General features: G+C 33.1%; 1 protein-coding gene and 1 long non-coding RNA gene across 2 annotated transcripts; both read right to left on the bottom strand.

Annotated features, from left to right (window-relative positions):
• Positions 1-82: 82 nt before the first annotated feature.
• LOC134684868 (protein artichoke-like) lies at positions 83-21216 on the bottom strand. Its single transcript, XM_063544178.1, has 15 exons — positions 21095-21216; positions 20320-20472; positions 19442-19519; positions 13863-13997; positions 13235-13384; positions 12214-12366; positions 11370-11435; positions 10582-10725; positions 8791-8934; positions 6523-6672; positions 4394-4684; positions 3328-3534; positions 2411-2554; positions 856-1059; positions 83-92 (listed from the first exon to the last, which is right to left on the bottom strand). The coding sequence occupies exons 1-15, from the start codon at positions 21214-21216 to the stop codon at positions 83-85; spliced, it is 2151 nt and encodes a 716-aa protein (XP_063400248.1).
• A 589-nt stretch (positions 21217-21805) lies between these two features.
• On the bottom strand, positions 21806-24078 carry LOC134684243 (uncharacterized). Its single transcript, XR_010101217.1, has 3 exons — positions 24010-24078; positions 22892-22963; positions 21806-21883 (listed from the first exon to the last, which is right to left on the bottom strand). It is a non-coding gene; the product is annotated as an uncharacterized LOC134684243 (long non-coding RNA).
• Positions 24079-24342: the final 264 nt, after the last annotated feature.

The following is a 24342-nucleotide window of genomic DNA, read 5'->3' on the forward strand; positions in this document are numbered from 1 at the left end:
CAACGCAGCGCGAAAAATCATGCACCCGGAAGTGGTTCTCAGGTGACCCTTGAATAAATTGTGTACTAGTGAAAAATGGACATCATACTAACCTAAAAAAAACCATACAAATAAACTTAAGTTAAATAACAAACAAGACGAACAAAGGCCTGAGGTTCCTGACTTTGGACAGACTAAAAAATGCAGTGTTTTTTTGTGTGAGATCTCAACCCCCTATACCTCTAGACAATGTAGAATAGGGAAACACATAGCAATACGCACAGTAAAACCAAGTTTAATCAAGTCCAAGTCTCATGTCAGAATGGGTAACAAAGCATAGATATAAATAATTAGCGAATTTGTGCAATTAAATTTTTCTCGGTCTGTTTGATTTTGTATTATAGGTTACAACAATATGTTAAATAATAGTTTTTACCTGATTAAAAATGAGTTTTTTTAGATTGCACCTGCCAACCAAATGCTTTACTCTTCTTTATCTTTCAATGTGGACATTATTTTCCTTTTACTAGCTAAACGCTCCTAGTTCATGAGTAACCCATCTTTAGCTAAGCGTTGATGATTGAACAAATACAAAAATCATATTTCATTTTCATTCTATATCTCGTAGATATATATAGTGCCCCTTTAAACGAATAAGTCAGTTCAAAGAATAGTGTGTTATGATAGTCAGAACCGTTTGGATAGCGGTATACTACTGTTGCATATATATATCATTTAAGCCTGGTGGGGTAACTTGTCAATCAAAGGGTTTTGACAAGTAAACAGGGTAATTTAACCAATTATTTACTATTATTAAATACTTGAAGTTGACGCTTTACGATAATAAGTAAATACTAACAATAAAATAACACTTACAATGTAATTATCTTATTTGGTGTAAATATCCCACCTAAAGTCTGTATCAGATTGTTACGAAGATTCAATGTTCGAAGCTGCGATAGATCAGTAATAGCCGGGAAATACGGAATTTCATTGTCACTCAAGTCTAATATTTGTAAGTTGTTAAGCCCTGTAAAAGAACCTTCGTCTATCTTTTGTATCTTGTTATCATGCATGTCTCTACAAAATCACAACAAAATATTCCACAGATTTCAGACAAACAGGAAAGACATCAATTTGACAAAAACAAAATATATAAAGATTTAAGTTTTAAGACTATAGGTCACCAGAGGCTTCAATCTGATCTGGAAAATGGGTTTAAGCCGAACAATGTATACATATTTTTTTAAAAACCTTTCCCGGAGCGGCCAAGATGAGTAATCGTTCTGGTATGATTCGAAAGCACAGTATGTTTTGATTTTTCATGTTTGTAATTAGTCAACTGGTCACGTCGATTTTTTTTGGGGGGGGGGCTATAGCGTCGCCTGGTTTTATAGAATGATCAGTTTTGAATGACTCCGAGGTATATTCCACTGCTTGTTTAAGTGTTTAAACTAAAATTCAGAAATTATGCAACGTTTCTCTCACAGTGGATGTGTTTCTCTTGGTTTTGGTTACCCGGATTTGTTTACTCTCAATCGATTCATGACTTTTGAATTTCATTAACAACTATAAAAAAGAAAAGTCGAAATGAAACTAAACATATCTCTGTCAGACACAATATATGGCCTTAAAATAACAGTTATTCATACAAAATGCACACTTTATTGGATATAGAATAGAACACAGGATACGACAATTCCATGTCTTTGAATTTGATAAATTATATGCTTAATTTATTCATGAGTTTTTGAAACGCGGATGTTTTAACGTCGACAAATTTGATAGACAACAGTCTACAGTTGATAGGTGTCGCTATGTTGTCCGTTTTGTCCTATCGTCATATGCCCGAGAAGCAGTAGTTTTCTACTGTTTTTAATCAGGGCAAATGTGGCCAGTAGATTAAGAGTTTTAACCAAAGAAATAGCAGAAGAGAGCCTGCTTCGATTAATAAACGGTCCTTGACTCAAACCTTATCATTTATTTTATATCATGTTAGGGTGTGTGATAAGAATAGAATATTTAAGTTGAACCCATATTAGAAGAACCCATATCCTTCAGTCTAAACATTGTGTGAAAAATCAATATAAATTAGTATTTATTTAGATTCACCTGATCTTGTACGTTGATTGTTTACTGCATTGTATCCATTTTACCTTTTCATAAGTTCAATATCATAGTCAAACAAATATATTAAGATAATCATAACAATAGTCAAAATACACATGTCTCCACCAATACAAGTATTTTAAGTATTAAGTTGAAGCAGAAAAAAATCACAAATGTATCCTACAACCGAAGAAAATATTCATGAAAGAATTCAACAGAAACGTTTCAGTAATGTTTAAGAGCTATGTCTCTTAATATATATATCGGCCTCTTTGAGAGACACAACTTAGTGATATAATAACTTATCATAAAGCATAATTACATTTGTTGTAAACCAGTTGCAGCTTTAAACAAGTCAGATGTTATTGTTGTTAGTGAGTTATTGTAGATGTAAAACACTCGTAACTGAGTCTGCCCCGATAATGATCCTGTTGGTATCTGACTGATGAGGTTACTGTATAAGTGTCTAAAATATGAAACATTTGGTAAACATTTTATTCCTATACGTTTAACTTCAATTACTCAATAGGTTTCATTTAATTAGCATTTGAATGTTAAACAGGGTTCCATCAAAGAACCGATGTCCTTCTAAAGACAAGTTAATCGGAAGATACAAGGTCTTTGTTCATATACATTCTCAATTTTGAAGTAATACATGATGGTCTTGAAGTATAGAGTCTAGGTACTGACGTGGGTTTTTCATCCTAATTAAATGTAAAAGTGTTCTTTTATGCGACTGTCACTAAAGTGAGAGGTTCAGCTAGCTATAAAACCATGTTATTCTATCAGTTTCTACATAAGAAAATATATGTACCAAGTCAGAGTATGACAGTTTTTATCCCTGTGTTTGATGTGTTTGGGATTTTGATTATACAATTTGATAAATAACTTTCTGTTTTGAATTTTGCTCGTAGTTTGGTGTTTTTGTTATTTAACTTTGTATCCTTATTTTGAGAGTACTCTCAGTGGTATTAAATTGGTTTTGCGACATTTTTATCATAAGCCAAAAAAAAAACCAACAACATTGAAATTAAATGGCAAATAAGAGTAACAATTTACAAAATATAATTTTATCATTCAAAAGGTTAGATTAGTTATTAGAATAAATATTAATAAATAAACAACCAGGTACATTGTAACCCCCCACCATTACTGCCCAAAAAGGGTCAAAAACGTAACTTAAATCAGTCAATCAATAAGTGCAAGCGAATTTTCAAAAGCAACATAATAACTACTAACATTACTACTGGTTTAACCTCACTAAGTGCAACAGGGTATGATGTCAGCTTGTTGTTGAAGAGGTAGACAGAAGAAACAGTAAGATTCCGAAAGGCATTAGCAGCTACTGTTGTCATTCCATTATCATTCAGATATAAATTAGTAACTTCCGAAGTACCTCCAAATGTGGATGTCTCTAAAGCTGTCAAGTTGTTATGATTTAGAAAACTGAGGTAAAAATAAATGAAATAAGGCGAGTGATTTAATTGGATAAGACAATTTGAGAAAAATGTGGCAAAACTTTTAACATCTACACTATAAAGTGAATGATTTCATTGAGACGCGTCTACTCTGAAACAATACAAAGTCGGAAATATTTATGATATGACGAATGACTGTAGTGTTTTGTACTTCATTAATTTGTCTAGAAAAAAATCCGCAAAAAATTTCATTTTTTTTAGAAATAAAAAACCGTTTAAACAAAATCATACGAATATATCTTAATATTAATGGATGACAATGCAAATAAAAAGTAAAAAGAAATCAAACTTCTAAAATATATTTCATAGACAGATATTTATATGTCAACCCAGTATCTAACTCAGTCATAAACCGAATCAAAATCAGAAAGACTATGAGTGAAAGTATGACATATGAATTGATTTTGTAATAACTGATAATTTGTCTTAGTTGACAGATATTTGATTTGTTTCTATTTAAAAAGGTTATTATTTTCAAAGACTGGAGTCGAGTTTGACATTTGCGGAGATGTCAAGGACTCAATGTTGACCTCCATGTGACATAAGACGTATTTTTGGGGTCGGCGTTCCATTTCATGGGTTCTCCAGTATACGCCCAACATCTCCTTTGAATCATATTTATAGTTCATAATTTCTACCTAACTTATATATAAATTAAACAAACTTATCAACATTTTTAAACTGGTGTCATCGTGTATAAACTTTTGGTAACCACACGCTTACATATGATTTCAGACTTAACATACAATATTCGAAATATGTGTCAAATTATATTACTGTACATTTTTGTACATGTGCTTTTCGGTTTACTAAATAAATATACTCACAGGTTTCCCTTTGGACCGGTAACTTTGAAATCATTGAACGCATTCTGCTTAATATCTGATATTTGATTATTCTGTAGGTCAACTTCGTTGGCAGAGAAAGAATTGAAAGCAAACGACTGCAGTGTCTCTATGTACATGTCATTCATTGCAAAAATATCACAAGCCACATTTGTAAAAGCGTTGCTTTGAATTTCACGTATTTGGTTTCCCGTCAGTGTCAACGAATACGTTACAGATACAGATTCGAAAGCATTGCTGCCTATAGATGAAATTCTATTATTTTGTAGATCCCTGTAGATATAACAGAATAAATACGTGAAATACATTAGTTTGTCACAAATCCATATCTTGTTATAAATGTGACGCTTCATATCTGTTTATATTTGGAACTCTTTATATCTTTCTATAAATGTAACACATCATACAAAACGTATTAAAAGTATTTTTGTTCACACTTTTACACTTTACACCTCCAATTTAATTACAAAACGAAGCATTTAATTCTTAAAAGAAGTTTATCGTCAGTACACTTTATATTTCTCTTTTTACACTCAACCAATGGTAACACTATTCAAAGTAATCAATTAATTAAGGAATAACAGTACTGTAGTTGAAGAGTTGCCACCGTCAATTGTAGATTTGACGGTCGCAAATGCAGTTTTACTGGCGACGCGGAGCGGAGACAGTAAAACGGAGATTTGCGACCGTCAAATCAAAATTGACGGTGGCAACTCTTCAACTACAGTACTGTTATTCCGATTCTAATGCATTACAAAAAAAAATACGATAAAACTTGAAAAAATGCCTAAATTTGTCAAATAAAAAAAAAATCCGCGAAACTTCATGAATAATTTTGGCATAAAGACGTCATGGCTAAACGTGACGTCATACAAACGAAAACTTACAAACTGCAGGTTATTTCGTTACCTGTACGCTTCAAATTTGGATAAAATTACATTAAAACGGCAAATTCGATGTAGGTGTTGTTTTATTTTTGATTATATAGTAGTAATCGAACATTTGTTGATTCATCAATTCAAAATGGCGGGTCTCTCCTTAGTTACGCCTGGTCAACTGTGGATTTGACGGCAACTGTTAGCCAATGAAAAAAATTGTTACATCCAAATTGCATTAGAATCAATCATTGATTACATTCTTTAACTTAATCATGTAATTATATAGATGTCCACAAATCAATAACTTGAAACACAGTCATAGTATTTAGCAGATCTATGGTTTGACCTAGATATGAACCTCTCTAAATTGTTGAAAAGTTTATGTCGTTTGGATTTTGTTTACGTTGGATTGCTGTTTCGTTGATGTATAGACCCACACCACCTTATGTTTCTGTATAAATTAAAACCAGATTCTAAACAGTTTGTATTTTGTTTAATATATTTTGGCCATAGACCTTCAGAAATACATTCATTATGCATCTTGATACAGGAACGTTGAAAACATATTTATTGCAAAAAAATCAATTTAGAAACTTTAATTCTATTACTTCAATAGTATTTTCTTTTGGGGGTTAGCCGTGTGAAAGAGTCATCATTGATGACATAAGATTTTGCTAAAACAAGAATGTATTCAAAGTACACGGATGCCCCACTTGCACTATCCTTTTCCATGTTCCATGAACCATGAGATTGGGTAATAATCTAATTTGGCATTAAAATAAGAAAGATCATACTATAGGGAACATATGTACTAAGTTTCAAGTTGATTGGACTTCAGCTTCATCAAAAGCTAACTTGACCAAAAACTTAAACCTGAAACTCCCACTTTCATTTTATATGTTCAGTGGACCATGAAATTGGAGTCAAAAGTCTAATTTGGCTTTAAAATTAGAAAGATCATATCATAAGCAACAAGAGTACTAAGTTTCAAGTTGATTGGGCTTCAGCTTCATCAAAAACTACCTTGACCAAAAACTTTAACCTGAACGGACGAACGGACGCACAGACGGACGAACGAACGGAGCCACAGACCAGAAAACATAATGCCCCTCTACTATCGTAGGTGGGGCATAAAAAAGCTATGGTAATCTATCCAAGGTACCATGTGACTTCAACTTCATAGTTATTAGTCACCTACATTCATTTCAAAATTCAAATGATATTAAAGCTTACAAGTATCCTGTAGATAAGTTCATGAAGACACCAGGTGGAATGAAGCTTATTCTATTATCACTAAAAGAAAGCTTGTACGCAGTTGAAATGGTTAAGGAATTGAAGTCGCCTGCATTTGGGAGCCAATACAATCTATTGTCTGATAGCAATCTGCAAATGAAAATAACGTAAAATATTAACAACACGTAAAGAGGTTATCTTGAAAAACAATTAACATTTTGTTCAAAAAGTAGCATTAGATCTACACTAAAAAGATGACAGTAGCTAACTAATGTTAAGACTTCGAAAAAAAAAATGCTAAATATACAAACATAAAGAAAATATCCGAGGTAATTGCTTGAAATCACAAAGGATCAAACCCACTAGGGTCGCCAGAGAATGTATTTGGTTGCATGCTTACTGTGAATTCATTATTATTCATTGAATATCAATGATCGTGGATTCCGTGTGTACAGAGGAACCACGAATTCAAACGATCAACTGATTACGAATTTTCTAAAGGAATGTATGCAGTCTTTGTCAAACAACCAAATTGAATATCCACGAAACTGCAACTTTTCCTCAAACCATGAAAATGGGTACCCACGAAAATTATTGAATCCACAGTAAAATAGAAACAACCGAGACATGTTTGACTCGTAAAATCAATACATGTACAACATGTACAAATTACAAAAATAATAAACGAACAAAATAAAATAAAATATCGATCTCCTGAACGTAAGCTTATTGATCCTTTGATAAACTTGTTCAAACTCTGTAATAAGATCCTCCTGTCGGTTTTTAATATTTTGGCATTGCTTGTACATTAGCATGTTTATCTCGGACTGTTTGCGACGTCTTTACACTAAATTCATGAGATGTGTACTAATTGATTTTTATATGGAAAACATGCTTTATTTATAGTTGTAGATGGCTTTGAAGTTGCTTTTATTATCTGATGGTTATGATGTTTTTTTTAAGCCTTTGAAGTCATCCTACTGTAAAACGATCAATTCGTTTTGCTTCACAAAGATGTTATCACTTGCAGACCTGTTAAAGGCTGTCAGTTTATTTTCGATCTATGAGTTTGACTGTCCCTAAGGTATCTTTCGTCCCTCTTCTATTCCTAAAGATTTCAGAATAAATTTCTGTCCGCACAGTAATCATATAACATCTTTTGGCACTCTTGTTAAATGTATGTAAATAAACTCATCATTGATACCAGATTTTAGATTTTGTACGCCAGACGCGCATTTTGTCTACAAAAGACTCAACGATCAAGTTTAAACAAAAAAAAAAGCCAATATAGCACGCAGTCGATGAGCATTGACGGCCTTGAATATCGACAGTTTTGCACACTACAGCTAGGCAATCCTAATAAAAATGAGAATGGGAATGAGGTTTGTGTTAGAGAGACAACGCCCCGACTAAAGAGCAGATAACAGCCAAAGGCCACCAATGGGTCTTCAATCATGGCCAGTACACGGATGCCCCATCTGCACCATTTTCTATGTTCAGTGTTCGATCTCTGATTTAGCATTGAAATCAGAAAGATCATATCATAGGGAACATGTGTACTAAGTTTCAAGTTGATTGGACTTCAACTTCTTCAAAAATTACCTCGACAAAAAACTTTAACCTGAAGCGGGACAAACGGACAAACGGAAAAACGGACGAACGGAATAACGGACGGACGAACAAACGGACGCACAGACCAGAAAACATAATGCCCATAAATGGGACATGAAAACGCACCCGAAGGAGTGCTTCAGCTGGCCACTTAACAAAACTATATACTAGTTCAGTGATAATGGAATTAAAAAAATATATAAAAGAAACTAAGCTAAATAAGTCAAAGACTGTGTCCATAGTACATGGAGGCCCCATCAGCACTATAATTTTCCATGTTCAATGTACCGTGAAAATGGGGGAAAATCTTTAACTTGACTTCAAAATTAGAACCATCTTATTATAGGGAACATATCATGTTTTCTAAGTTTCAAGTTGATCGGACTTCAACTACATCAAAAACTACCTCGACCAAAAACTTTAACCTGAAGCGTTACACAGAGGGACGAATGCATGAACGGGCGGACAAACGGACGCACAGACCAGAAAACATAATGCCCATAAATGGGGCATAAATATCATGCAAGACTAGAAAAGGCCAGAGTCTCCTGACTAGGACAGGTGCAAAAATGCAGCCGGGTTAAACATGTTTTTGAGATCTCAACCCCCCTCTTAACCTCTAGCCAATGTAGACAAAGCACAAAAACTTTTACTTACAAGTAAACCATGTCGGAAATGTGAGTAAACGTTCCATCCTCAATCCAACCAATATGATTATCATTTAAGAGTACCTGTCCCGTTAACGGACAATTCTGAAAGTGTACTTTTTTTAGCTGTGGAATTTTATTTCCATTAAGATACCTAAAATATTATAATGTTCTACAATGTTGAGCACGACATAACATTACTATCACAAACATAAGGTATTTTTCATGGATCTCTAGGTAGGTATATAGACATTTTTTTCTATGCAAGACAACTTGCAAATCGAGTTTTTCAGGTTTCTAAATTTTACTCTTTTATAAAGTAACAATTTCAAATATGACGTCACTTGGCGTTGAGGTTTAAACTTATTCGGATGTGTCTACTCTTTGTGTTGCAAATGTCTGGTTATGTAATGTATTTAAGTTGTTTCCTGTAATTGGTGAATACTTCAGTTTTATCATGTACATCTTTTCTATAGTCATTTTATAAAATTTCCTGTCTGCAAAGGTATAAATTATTCTAAATAATAGGGATGTTCTGGTAACTTACAGAAAACCCTGGCCGTTTTTGGCACAACTTATTCGATCTTTTGGTCCTCGATGCTGTTCAACTTTGTACTTGTTTCGGCTTTCAAACTTTTGTATCTGAGCGACACTAGTAGATCTTGTGTGGACAAAATGCACTTCTGGCGTATTAAAATTTTGAACTTGTTGCCTTTTGTTGGCTTTTGTTCGTGTGATTCTTTGTCAATTGTGTTCTCCAATTTATTTATATTGTAGTCCTGTGGTGTTGTGTTGTCATTTTGATGTTTTATTTCACATGGCCATAAACGAGGGAGGTTTGGCATGCCCCAAAACCAGGTTCAACCCACCAAGTTTTCCTTTAAAAATGTCCTGTACCAAGTCAGGAATATGGCTATTGTTATATTATTGTTCGTTTCTGTGTGTGTGTTACATTTTAACGTTACGTCGTTTGTTTTCTCTTATTTTTTAGTGTAAATTCACATTGCGATAAGACGTGTCACGGTACTTGTCTATCCCAAATTCATGTATTTGGTTTTGATGTTATATTTGTTATTCCCGTGGGATTCTGTCTGATGCTGGGTCCGTTTCTGTGTGTGTTACATTTTAGTGTAGTGTCGTTGTTCTTCTCTTATATTTAATGCGTTTCCCTCGGTTTAAGTTTGTTACCCCGATTTTGTTTTCTGTCCATGGATTTATGAGTTTTGAACAGCGGTATACTACTGTTGCCTTTCTTTTTCTTGTCTTCGAGTTAATAAAATCTAAATGCAATAAAGTCCCCTTGACATGTGATATCTGCTTCTAAGAAAGACAATTTGCAAATCCTTGCAAAGGATAGAGACATAAATCGCACCCATAGCTTCAGCACTGGCGATAAGCACGCATTCACAAAGACAGTTTCTTAGCAATGATGCCTAGTGATTAATAATTTGTTAGTTTGATATAAATAATGAACTTTATTCTTTTAACCAATTTCAATTAAAACCCTATTTCCGGAATTCTACAGTAAAAAAAGGAATATAAAAAAACGAACTCTGAGGTAAATTGAAATTGCGAAGTCCATGATAACTGACAAAATCAAAAGTTCTCAACCAACGGAACGACTGATAATTTTTTTTAAGTAATGTACATTTAATTTAGAATATGTTAGAGATATGTTTTAAAAAGTAAAATCACAAAATTATTGAGTTCCGAGGAAAATTCAAAAAGGAAATTCCCTAATCAAATGGCAAAATCAAAAGCTCAAGCATATCAAGTAAATGAATAACAACCATCAACTTACAATGTTGTTAGGTTAACGCAGTTGGTAAAGACTTCATCTGGTAGATAATCGATCTCATTGTTCCGGAGTTTCAGGTTGGATAAATCTGACAAGAACGTGAACTGATTCTCGTGAATAAACCGGAAACTGTTTCCAGACAGATCACTGAAGAAGTAATCATTAACATAATTTTGAAAAATTGTCAAACACTGTACTGTAAATGAAGTTGAAACAAAATTAAACCGGAAAACTTTTGGTAGATAGCAATATGGCTACAGAGATCTGCTTACTGAAAGTGTCCAAGAAATAACCTTTGACCTTAAAACATGTAAATATGTTTACTTGATCACGATAAATGCATGCCGATTTCAGGCATTTTTGAGTGATTTCTTTTGGTCATGAAATGTGCTGTTTTTACAACACTAATTTTGTAGTGTGGTGTCGAAATATAGGCTTTTTTCTCTATGCTACCAATGTTGTGGTAATTTGAATTTCAATCAAAGTAATTTGGTATGTAAAATGCATGCATGTTTTTTTCAGAATATCGAATACAAATAATAAATTACTTGAATTGTCCATTTTACAGTTGACTTTTGGTAAGGTTCATATTGTTTAGTCCTTGTTTTTCTATGTAGTGTTAAGTTTACATGTTTGTTTGTCTTGTGTTTTGTTTAACTATTGTGTTCTCAGTTTGTCATAGACTTATGAGTTTAAATAATACTTTGATATCGTCTGCCTCACTTTGACGTCTATACTTGGTGTTGGTTAGTACCAAAAAATTATCGCTCAAGTGGAAATGACTAACTTACAGAGTTCTAAGACGTAAAGGAAATGCGTTGTTTTCAATAGCAACAATCCTGTTGGTTTGCATCTTTCTGAAATATAATATGTAACAATATCATCCCCTTGTTGATTCTGAAAGTACTCTCTCGTTAAATGCATAAAACTCCAGATTGTCCAGCTCTAAATTCAGTGAATCGAGATCAAAAGATGGATTGGATATACTCCTCCTGCCATAATAAGGGGTATACAAATACTCATCAAGGATATGTACCATATATATAATGTGGTGACTAAATAAATATCGATGCTGGTGCAAAAGTAACGCAAGTCATTGGAAAACGTCGAAATTTGTTCGACCATTTATTGAAATAGTCTGAAATGATTCGATAGACACTCATTGTCAATATATTTTCATAATTGGTACAATTTTAAATAATAGATGAAATCCTGGGATAATTTTTTAGTAGAATTACTGGTATCGCACTTAACAATGAAGTTTGAATGGTATAATAGGAACACAACCAATAAAAATCCAACTAAAATATGAAGTTTCAAAAGACACTCGGAAGTTCATTGTTAAAAAAGCGTGCAAATATAAGCATTCAGAAAACTCCTTTCATGACACAGGTAAACCAAAATGTGGCGGTGTTGTGATAATAGTGTTTAACTCAAACAAAGTTTTGTAAGTATTAAATAAGTGCCTAAAAATCAGGGAAAGAAAATGATGATGACTTTACATCAAAAATTCAATTTAATGCTATACTATCTTTGTCTATACAACACGTACGACATGCATGCAAGCACGATCAACAACCAGTGGATATATTGCTTTCAATACGCTATGGTCAATTACTCTCTAATATTACTTACAAGTTAAGAAGTGTTGATATATTTGAAAATGTTTCTGCTTCTATAAATGTGATTTGTGTTCCATACAGTCCCAATGTTTGAATGGCAGGCAGTTTTTCTTGTGTTGTGACTGCGACAGGAACATACTGCATTTGATAATTACCACCAAGGTCTCTGTAATGAAAAGACTATATTTAGATATAGTAAGATGTGGTGTGAGTGCAAATGAGATAACTCTACATCCAAATGTTAATTTGAAAACGTAAACCATTATAGGTCAATGTACGGCCTTCAACACCGAGCCTTGGCTCACATCGAACAACAAGCTATAAAGGGCCCCAACATTACTAGACGTGTAAAACCATTAAAGCGGGAAAACAAATGGTATAATCTATTTGTCGGATTCATTGCACACAACATAATTGTGTAGGTAATCCTAGCATTAGCATATTATTAGTTACACCGTGTGCCAGTGACCAATTTACATGTTTTCAATAAATTCGAGTGTGTGAAATCGAGTAAGAAAGTTTTCCCAATATGGATAAAAATACGTATCCAGTTATGTTTAATCTGAAAATAACGCCAAATGGTATCAATATATTAACAATAACTGACAATCAATATAACTAACTTCAGATAGCTCTACTTTTCTTTTAAAAGTAAGTAATGTTGTATCCATTGGAATCGTGCAAGTTTTGCAAAATCTAATAGACTGGAAAGAATGTCTTTAATCTGGCAATTGTCTTTGAATTAAACATCAAAGGTGGTTGGTTGTTCATATATATTTATATTAAGATTCAATTTATGCGTGCGAAGTTTGCAAAATCTAATAGACTGGAAAGAATGTCTTTAATCTGGCAATTGTCTTTGAATTAAACATCAAAGGTGGTTGGTTGTTCATATATATTTACATTAAGATTCAATTTATTTCATAGACGCACTTGTGTTATTTGTTTTATGGTATCAAATACGTTCACAGCAAAATTAAAGTGCTTACGAATTGTATCCTTTGATTGTGTGGTAATAGTATATAGAAACTTACAGGTATAGCAGACTTGGCAAGCATTTGAAAGCATTCTCCTCAATATTATTTTCATTTAGTCTGTTAGTTTGTAGATATAAAGTTTGCAAATTTACAAGTTCACATAAGTCAGAGTCATAGATTTGCTCAATCCTATTGTACTCCAGATACCTAGTAAAGAAAAGTGAATATCAGTATTACTTAACTCATGTAACCGAACTAGTCATTGCGTCAATGAATATATGATATAATGAACAATTCATTATGCAGAAATACGAATTTACAACTCAATATTTGTATTTAGCCCAGGTTAAAATGATGATTACAAATATTCTATGTACATTCTTGATTAAAAAACAGTTGAATTATAGAACTTTTCAATAATAAGGCTAAACATTTAGACCAGACTGAAATTACGTGTTAATTAATTACTAAATCGACAATAATCGAAATGTATTGGATCGAGTTTTTGCAGGTTTTTTAATATATTTCCTTTGTGCGCATTAATATATGTTCTAACAAATAATTATGACCGTTCATCAGCTGAGTTATACCAATAGAGAAGGCACATGAAAACATCTTAAACTAGTATTATATGATTATATGGTTAAAAGTATAATTGCTATTAGTTATATCAGCTTTTACTCACATTGTTCTAATATTAGTTGTATTTCCAAATGGAATAAGATTTTTCTGTCGCTGAAGGAATGTTGAACGAAGTGTTACACCATACCCTTTCTCGTCCAAATCTGTTATATTCGTTATGCTATTATGATCAGCATGTCTAAATTGCAGTGTAATATAAATATTTTAATGATATTATAAACCAACTCATTTGCAGATCAATTTGTCTTTATATCTACGTTGATATTTTACTTCTTATATATTAGATTTTATCAAATGGCTTTTTTCTTCTTCAACCGGTCAATTTATGTACTATGATTGTTAATAATTAAATAAATATGTGTGGCTATATCTAACGTACATGTACTTATATGTAAACGTTCGATAAAAACTTTTACAGGAACATATATGCTTGTTTTCAAGAACTCTTTTCATTAAAGTCATAAGAAACGAGTGAGTGGTGAAAATTAATGTTTATCCAATTAATGAACCAATGCATGTATATATCATAAACTTAGTCCTCTGTGCACGATTTTATAATTATTTTCGCAAATATCTCATATAATCGTCAATTTGTTTTCTCTCTGTTTGTTATGATTTAACAAATATGGCTGCTCATTAAATGCGAGTTTTACCGATTGTCACCTTATAGTAAACAAATCATAAAAAGCATGGGTATTTAGCACGTGTTTAACATGTATAATCAGTTATTTGTTTTTTTCAATGACAGATCCATGCGTTATGCGATCACCGGATTTTTACGAGAAGAGTTACGCTCGAGTCACTCTGCATACGGAAAATATGTAGTGGAATTGCTTCCTAGAAGCAAGCAATTGAAAATAAGTAAACGTCTTCTAAATGTGGACACATTAAAGAATTTTTCTCAGAAAAAAGAATATGTACATAAGTTGTATAGTAAAAGCTATCCATTTAGTTATAAAAAACATATGCATATTTTTTTTTAATTTGAGGTTTCTTATGACTTTAACTTTTAGTCTTTTCTAATCAGTTAGTAAATGTGATAAATTTTGCTATAATTGACGCTCTAAATCCATGTCCAGCGTTCCTGATGAAAGTTATTCAACTAAAGCGGTTAGGACATACAAAGTTTCAAAACAATATGATTATACATTCAGGTTGGCCTTATACAGATTGGCATGCAGTATGGGATTGCTAATTGTTGAAAGACGTACGGAAACATATCATTGCGTTATTCTATATCACCATTGATCATGTATGTGAAGTTAGCAGCCGGTTCGTTATTCGTTATTCGATATTCAAAAAAAAGAAATACTTGAAAACATTAAAAACATGATAAGATATGTAGGAAATCGTTAAATGACCTCTTCAAGCTGTTGTAGATTCTCGTTGTCCTCGAATATAAACCCTTTCCAAAGTTTCATATTTGTCTTTATCTAGTATAAATTTTGTCAATAAAACGACTTCAAAGAAGTACTTTTGTACATGATATTTCTTAAAACAAAAAGAAAAACTGATAACTCTAAAAAATTCAGAGTTATAAATAGAAATATTTATGGAAAGCAAAACAAAACAAATCTTCAAAACAAAAAAATGTCAAAATTTTAGGACAAAGGGCACAGGGCAATGGTGAGAGCTCCCTGATCTCTCAATCTTTCTAATATTATGCAGCCATTTAGTTATTATGTAGATACAACCGAGACTAAAAGGAATTTTGGTACACTTCCTGTCTTCCATGTATACGGAACGCCCAAAGTGCCAGTTGGATATTCAAAATATATAGTGAAAATCTACCAGAGACCGCTAAAATAAGGGTGAGACCCCCCTGGTCTTTCAGTGTCCATTAACTTCAACTAAATCATAGACTCTGTATATATAAAGGTTGTATCAGAAGGATTTCCAAGAAAAATGTCATTTTCGATATCTACGGAGGGCTTAGATTGTCACTTTTTAGCTAAAAAATGTCAAAATTTTAAGACAAAGGGCACAGGGCAATAGTGAGAGCCCCCTGGTCTCTCAATCTTTCTAATATTATGCAGCCATTTAGTTAATATGTAGATACAACAGAGACTATAAGGAATTTTGGTACACTTTCTGTCTTCCATGTATACGGAACGCCCAAAGTGCCAGTTGGATATTCAAAATATATAGTAAAAATCTACCAGAGACCGCTAAAATAAGGGTGAGACCCCCTGGTCTTTCAGTGTCCATAAACTTCAACTAAATCATAGACTCTGTATATATAAAGGTTGTATCAGAAGGATTTCCAAGAAAAATGTCATTTTCGATATCTACGGAGGGCTTAGATTGTCACTTTTTAGTTAAAAAATGTCAAAATTTTAGGACAAAGGGCACAGGGCAATGGTGAGAGCCCCCTGATCTCTCAATCTTTCAATATTATGCAGCCATTTAGTTAATATGTAGATACAACCGAGACTAAAAGGAATTTTGGTACACTTCCTGTCTTCCATGTATACGGAACGCCAAAAGTGCCAGTTGGATATTCAAAATATATAGTGAAAATCTACCAGAGATCGCTAAAATAAGGGTGAGACCCCCCTGGTCTTTCAGTGTCCATAAACTTCAACTAAATCATAGACTCTGTATATATAAAGGTTGTATCAGAAGGATTTCCAAGAAAAATGTCATTTTCGATATCTACAGAGGGCTTAGATTGTCACTTTTTAGCTAAAAAATGTCAAAATTTGAAGACAAAGGGCACAGGGCTATGGTGAGATCCCCCTGGTCTCTCAATCTTTCAATATTATGCAGCCATTTAGTTAATATGTAGATACAACCGAGACTAAAAGGAATTTTGGTACACTTCCTGTCTTCCATGTATACGGAACGCCAAAAGTGCCAGTTGGATATTCAAAATATATAGTGAAAATCTACCAGAGATCGCTAAAATAAGGGTGAGACCCCCCTGGTCTTTCAGTGTCCATAAACTTCAAATAAATCATAGACTCTGTATATATAAAGGTTGTATCAGAAGGATTTCCAAGAAAAATGTCATTTTCGATATCTACGGAGGGCTTAGATTGTCACTTTTTAGTTAAAAAATGTCAAAATTTTAGGACAAAGGGCACAGGGCAATGGTGAGAGCCCCCTGATCTCTCAATCTTTCAATATTATGCAGCCATTTAGTTAATATGTAGATACAACCGAGACTAAAAGGAATTTTGGTACACTTCCTGTCTTCCATGTATACGGAACGCCCAAAGTGCCAGTTGGATATTCAAAATATATAGTGAAAATCTACCAGAGACCGCTAAAATAAGGGTATGACCCCCTGGTCTTTCAGTGTCCATTATCTTCAACTAAATCATAGACTCTGTATATGTAAAGGTTGTATCAGAAGGATTTCCAAGAAAAATGTCATTTTCGATATCTACGGAGGGCTTAGATTGTCTCTTTTTAGCTACAAAATGTCAAAATTTTAAGACAAAGGGCACAGGGCAATGGTGAGAGCCCCCTGATCTCTCAATCTTTCTAATATTATGCGGCCATTTAGTTTATATGTAGATACAACCGAGACTAAAAGGAATTTTGGTACACTTCCTGTCTTCAATGTAAACGGAGGGCTTAGATTGTTACTTTTTACCTAATAAAATGTCAAAATTTTAAGACAAAGAGCACAGGGCAGTGGTAAGAGCCCCCTAATCGCAGTATCTACATTTTAACTACATGTCTGCATAATATTAAAAACATTGAAAAGTGACAATATAATGACAGGAAGTCTACCCACATTCCTTTTAGTCACGTTTGTATCTACCTTTTAGCTGAAAAGTGACAATATAAGCCCTCCATAGATATCGAATAGGACATTATTCTGGGCAATCCTTCTGATACAACCTTTATACATACAAAGTCTATGATCTAGTTGAATTTTGTAAACATTGAAAGACCAGGGGGGTCTCACCCGCATTTAAGCGGTTTCAGGTAGGTTTTCACCATATATTTTGAATATCCAACTGGCACTTTGGGCGCTCCGTAAACATGTAAGACACGAAGTCTACCCACATTTATTTTAGTCACGTTTGTCTCTACCTATTGACTAAATGTGCGCATAATATTAGATAGATTGATCGATTAGGGGGCTCTCACCTTTGCCCTGTGCCCTTTGTTCTAAAATTTTGATAATTTTTAGCTGAAAAGTGACAATATAAGCCCTCCATAGATATCGAATAGGACATTATTCTGGGCAATCCGTCTGATACAACCAATATATATACAGAGTCTATGATCTAGTTGAATTTTGTGGACATTGAAAGACCAGGGGGTCTCACCCGCATTTAAGCGGTCTCAGGTAGGTTTTCACTATATATTTTGAATATCCAACTGGCACTTTAGACGCTACGTAAACATGAATGACAGGAAGTCTACCCACATTCCTTTTAGTCACGTTTGTATCTACCTATTGACTAAATGTCTGCATAATATTAGATAGATTGATCGATTAGGGGGCTCTCACCATTGCCCTGTGCCCTTTGTCCAAAAACTTTGATCATTTGTAGCTGAAAAGTGACAATATAAGCCCTCCATAGATATCGAATATGTCATTATTCTGGGCAATCCGTCTGATACAACCTTAATATATACAGAGTCTATGATCTTGTTGAATTTTGTGGACATTGAAAGACCAGGGGGTCTCACCCGCATTTAAGCGGTCTCAGGTAGGTTTTCACTATATATTTTGAATATCCAACTGGCACTTTTGACGCTCCGTAAACATGAATGACAGGAAGTCTACCCACATTCCTTTTAGTTACGTTTGTATCTACCTATTGACTAAATGTCTGCATAATATTAGAAAGATTGAGCGATTAGGGGGCTCTCACCATTGCCCTGTGCCCTTTGTCCTAAAATTTTGATATTTTTTAGCTGAAAAGTGATAATATAAGCCCCCCATAGATATCGAATAGGACATTATTCTGGGCAATCCTTCTGATACAACCTTAATACATACAGAGTCTATGATCTAGTTGAATTTTGTGGACATTGAAAGACCAGGGGGGTCTCACCCTCATTTAAGCGGTCCCAGATAGGTTTTCACTATATATTTCTTGTTTGGGCTTTCCATAAATATTTTTATTGATAATCCTAATTGTTTTCTAGAGTAATCGGTTTTTCTTTTTGTTTTTAAGAAATATCATGTTTAAAAGTACTGTACCTTTTTGATTCTTTTTATTGACAACAATCTATATTGCATTAGGACAAATCTGCAAGTTAGAAAAGGGTTTATATTCGAGAACAACGAAAATTTACGACAGTTTGAAGAGGTCATGAAACACTTTCCTACGTATCTTATCAGTTCTCTTAACTATGAAAATCATGCTTTTAATGTTATTAAGTATTTTTTTTTATTTTCAACTTAATTTTGAATATCCAACCGACTGCTAGCAGCCGGTTTGATATTGAATATCGAATAACGAACCGGCTGCTAACTTCACATACATCCATTGATCATCATTTGTTTGTAGAAAAGCAATTAATATGAATTAAAAAAAAATGTGACTCCAATTTCGCTAGAACTCATAATCTTTCGCATTTGAAGATAATGTGCTACTACAAAATCGTCGAGGTAATTTTAGTTTTAGATTTTCATTTAATCAATATACATACAGATCGGTAAGTAATGGAAACTCTCCCTCTGTAAACACTTGGTGTGGCAAATGTGTCAGGGCATTGTCACTGATGAATCTGAAAGTTAAACAACAAACCATCTTAATTCAAATTTACAATTCAGTTTGAGAAAATCATAGTACACAACTGTTGTGTCCGATTCGACATTTACATTCATTTTCCTTACTAATTTTGATTTAACTGTTAATTCATAAGATGATGGTATCAAATATACTACTGGAAAATCATTGTTTTGTTCAAGTTTACACATACTGAGATCATTACTTAAGTATTCCGTACTAAATGTAACTTCAAATATTAAAACATGTTCTACATGAAAGTTTAATTGAAAGCAACATAAAAAAGTAAAATCACAAAAAGACTGAACTCCGAGGAAAATTTAAAAGGAAAGCCACTGATGAAATAGCAAAATCAAAAGATAAAACACATCGATAATGCAAAATAAAATCTCTTTGTAACCTTATTTTGGAAAATAAGGTGACTGATCTAAGATCAGTTAAACAAATTACAATCATATTGTATCGCTATAATTTTTTAAACAATAAAACATCTTTTCTGACTGCAAAGTTAGAGTTGTAGAAATAAAACCACATAAACTATTTTTTGCTCACAACTTTTACTGTTTAGAAGAAATTAAAGGTTTTCATCTGCATTTTATCAATGTATAGTGTACTTTTGAACATTCTTCTAATGTAACAGTAAATTTGTATGTAAATTTAACTATGTTTTCCTCATCCCTTATACTTTTAGAATATCAGTATATGTGAATGAACAATAATACAAACATTATATGCATTTGTACCACATAGTGGAACATAACTTCAGAATATATCTTTCAAATTGGTTTATGTACTTACAAATTTTTCAGGGATTTACCAATGTTAATCATGGAATTAAACAGTATCGTCGTCATGGGTGGATCTTGTGTGTGTAGTCTTAATTCAACCAAGTTCTCCAGATCAATTAAAGCTTCAGTGTTGAAAACTTCAAATTTATTACCATGTAAATCTCTACAAGAAAAAGCCAGAAAATAGTGTATATTCTATTGTTTACATATGTTGTATAATTTAAAATTACGTGTGACGTATGTATATATGAAAAAAATGACTAAATTTGCACATTTTAAGAAATACATTCATCACTTTTGGATTTAAACTGTGCTATTTTAGCTGCATTTATAATGCTTAAAAATATTTTTTTACGCAACTATATCTCGAACGCTATTAAAATACTTACAAATGGGCTAACAATGAAACATTATCAAAAGTCCCACGTGGTAAAAATGAGAGATAATTGGTATGTAATTCTCTGAAATAATAAAAAAAAATGAAAACAAAATAGTACATGATTATTTGTTTGTTACAAATTTCATCTAGACTTGAGATGTATATTCTACGAATTTAAATATCAAAAACTGTTCACCAATTTCATCAATGCGTTTGTGTTTCAGTTTTCATTTGACTGGAAATAACGGTATTCCATTGCAACCAATTTTGTTAATTGTTTTTTTGAAGCTCGATGGTTGGAAGTGTTTACCGTCCTTCAACGGCAACTTGCACTAAATGCACGGACGTCTTTTTTGACAATTGGTACTTTGAAAGTATAATTGGTGTTATCTTTATAAATATTTACATAATTGTTATGTTGGTAAGTTGTCTAAAGGCACCAGGCTGTATATAATCTATCAAGTTTGTACTCAGGTTCCTGCAAATAAAAAGAATGACAGACAATAGAATAGTTATCAAAGGTACCATGATCATAAGTTAATACGCCAGGGGCGCGTTTCGTCTACACAATACTCATCAGTGACGCTCATATCAAAATTGTTGTAAAGCCAAAGAAATACAAAGTTGAAGAGCATTGCGGACCCAAAATTCCAAAACGTTGTGCCAAATACGGCTAAGGTAAACCTTTCCTGGCTTCACCAGACAAATGATATATAGTCGATGCATTAGAAGTAAGCAGATAAAAGCAATATTCATTCCCTTTATCGTGAGAAAGATGAAGTAATTTTAAATGCATTCAGATATATATCGAGCTTTTAGTTGATGACTACTTTACTTTACTTGTATATTTGTACGTTACTAGCAATGCTTAAAATGTTAATGTCCTGATATACACGAACTATCCAGACGGAAGGGAAGATACAAATCTACCAATTCAATATTTTGAACCCTTTTTGTCTTATTTCGTGGACTTTCGTCGGAAAAAAAGATGACATTCATGAAATATTATTATAATTATGAAGTTACGCATAAGTTACCATTAAACTATTTTTTACTATTTTTATCATAAGGGTTGTTTCAGCCATACAAACATTTCTAAAACACATCTGACACTCACAGGTGAACAAATGTATCAGTTTTGAACGGTGAAAGATGCTTCACAGAAATCTTCTTCATCAAGTTTCCTTCCAAACCTCTGTAAATAGAAGAAAGCAGTAAGTTATATATAAGATATATAATTAATGAGATGAGTAAAATTGAGTATGGAAATAGGGAATATATGTCAAAGAGACAATAATCCGACCAACGTGTAGAGTTTCCAGATTTGGGACAGGCGCCAAAATGCAGCGGGGTTAAACAAGATTGCCAATGAGAAAACTATCCACCAAAGTTCAAATAAAAAGGTTGTACATGTAAGTAAACATCTGGACGATCATTTGCGGTCATTTGAACTTCTGCATAAATCTTGAAAATTTTGCTTGAACAAACATCTATATATGTAAGGGTTTTATGGATCCTGATAGTACAGAATTACCGACTGCATAGGTGATGGATTGATTAACTGAAAAGAACAGAATTACTGATTATTACTTTTGTGACTCGAAGCGTTTTTTTCTAGATTCACCATCATCAAGAATGTGCAAACCAAAACATTTAAAAGCAAAAGACGTACACGAAAAGGTATACGACCGAAATGGACCTATACAAATAATAAAATTCATCTAGGATAATTTTCGCCTGATGAAGTTGAAACCTAAGTTTTTAAAGCAGTTCCTAATTTCTTAATTGGGAATTTAAAGAAAAGATTTAAAAATCATGTCAGTACAGAAACGCTTTCTTCTGATGCAATAATACATCTGATATCAGTCCTCTATCAATGGTATCAACATAGTGCTAGCAAGTGAAAATAATAATCTGGTGCACTTTACTTCACGTATCTTCATTTTGTAGTATAATTGATTCAATGTATGAATATACCAGCAGTACCACGGAATTCCATTTGGGACTTTCCAAAAAACATAATTTTAATTCGAAACCACGAGTTTTAATCGTTAACAAGAAATTTAAAAAGATTTAAGAAGTAATTTCTTTATTACAGTTTGCGTTATCACTGATTTTTCAAAGATTCAGAATACCAGATTTAAATCATTCAAATTATTGTTTTGGAAAGTTAAAAATAGAAAAACGTCATTCAAAGACTTACAAGTACATGAGATGAGGTAAACTTCCAAATCCTGTAAGTGGGAAAATGGTGAGGTTATTATATCCAAGACTCCTGCAAAATAGTTTAAACAAATTTTATTTTCGTATATAAGTTAAATGATAATATTGGAGATTGATCGATGTATGTTGTTGGTGTTTGGTGTTTACGCCCTTTTTGGAAGACCTTGTCAATTTTATGGCGGATGAAAGAACCACCAACCTACGGCAGAAAAACTGACAATTCATGTACGTTAAGATTGAAGTCGAACATGGCTGGCTCAGAAGATGTTAGAACCTCATGTACTCGCTGCACTTGAAATACTTCGGCAATTCAGCTACAGAGGCTACGTCGGGTTGAAAATTACGAAAGAAAGTTTATTGTCTATATAGTTAATTCAAACCTTTCTATGTGCACGTCGTCATGAACATGCATGTAATATTTGCCACTGGATGTAACGTAAACAACAATCAGTTGTTTATGTCTACAATTAGTTTTCAAATATAATTGACTTATTCTCTCGATAATGTTTCAAAATTCTTTTTATCGATGCAGGTTATGCTGATAAACTTTTAACCCCATGAAAGATGTTGTTAAACGCATGTCTAATTTATACCTTTTTTAATTATTAATCGTTCTTGCTTCAACATTGTGTTTCTTTAACTCTAACTTTTGTTTATTCAATATGTTTTCTCTTTACATATTGTTTAACCTATCACTTCATAATCGTATACGTTTCTCGTTGATGACTTATCAAGATTTAAAGTGTAGTTGTCTGTTTTGTTTATATTTAGGGTATTGCCAATAACCATTTCAATATCTTTAATCATCAATGTTTGTTTGTTGTCATGGTTTTGTCGATCCCCCTTCGACTTATGAGTTCTGAATCTCCCTTCGGTATCTTTCGCCTTCGACTTATGAGTTCTGAATTTCCCGTCGGTATATTCCGCCTTCGACTTATGAGTTTTAATTTGCCTTTGGTATTTTCCGTCTCCCTCAATGACTACATGTACCTTAACAAAAATTTCGTTTTAGAGAACACTTTCATTTTAACAGAGAACCAGCCATTACCAATGTACAATTACACTGGACATCCATAACAACTATATAGCTATACTCACACAAGACGCAGATTGGCACCAGTGATGAATCCATCCGGAAACCAGTGGAACTGGTTATGAGTCAAAGCTCTGAAAAAGTATATACATTAAAAAGAGGATTTTATTGTAAAAGTGGACAGGACCATGCAACCATCAAACTTTTATTCATAGTGTTTTTTAAAAAAAATGTTTTCTATAAGCTTAGTTCTCTTTCAATGAGGTGGTAACAGTCAATACCAGAGATAACAAACCCATTTTGAACAGATGCTGCTACACATTCATAAAACCTTCTCAGAGAAATGGCAGAGGAAAAAGAAACCCGCTCTGTAATGGTAAATGAACGCTTCGCTCCTT

This window comes from Mytilus trossulus, chromosome 9, assembly GCF_036588685.1.
Source record: "Mytilus trossulus isolate FHL-02 chromosome 9, PNRI_Mtr1.1.1.hap1, whole genome shotgun sequence".
Classification (NCBI taxonomy): Eukaryota; Metazoa; Mollusca; class Bivalvia; order Mytilida; family Mytilidae; genus Mytilus; species Mytilus trossulus.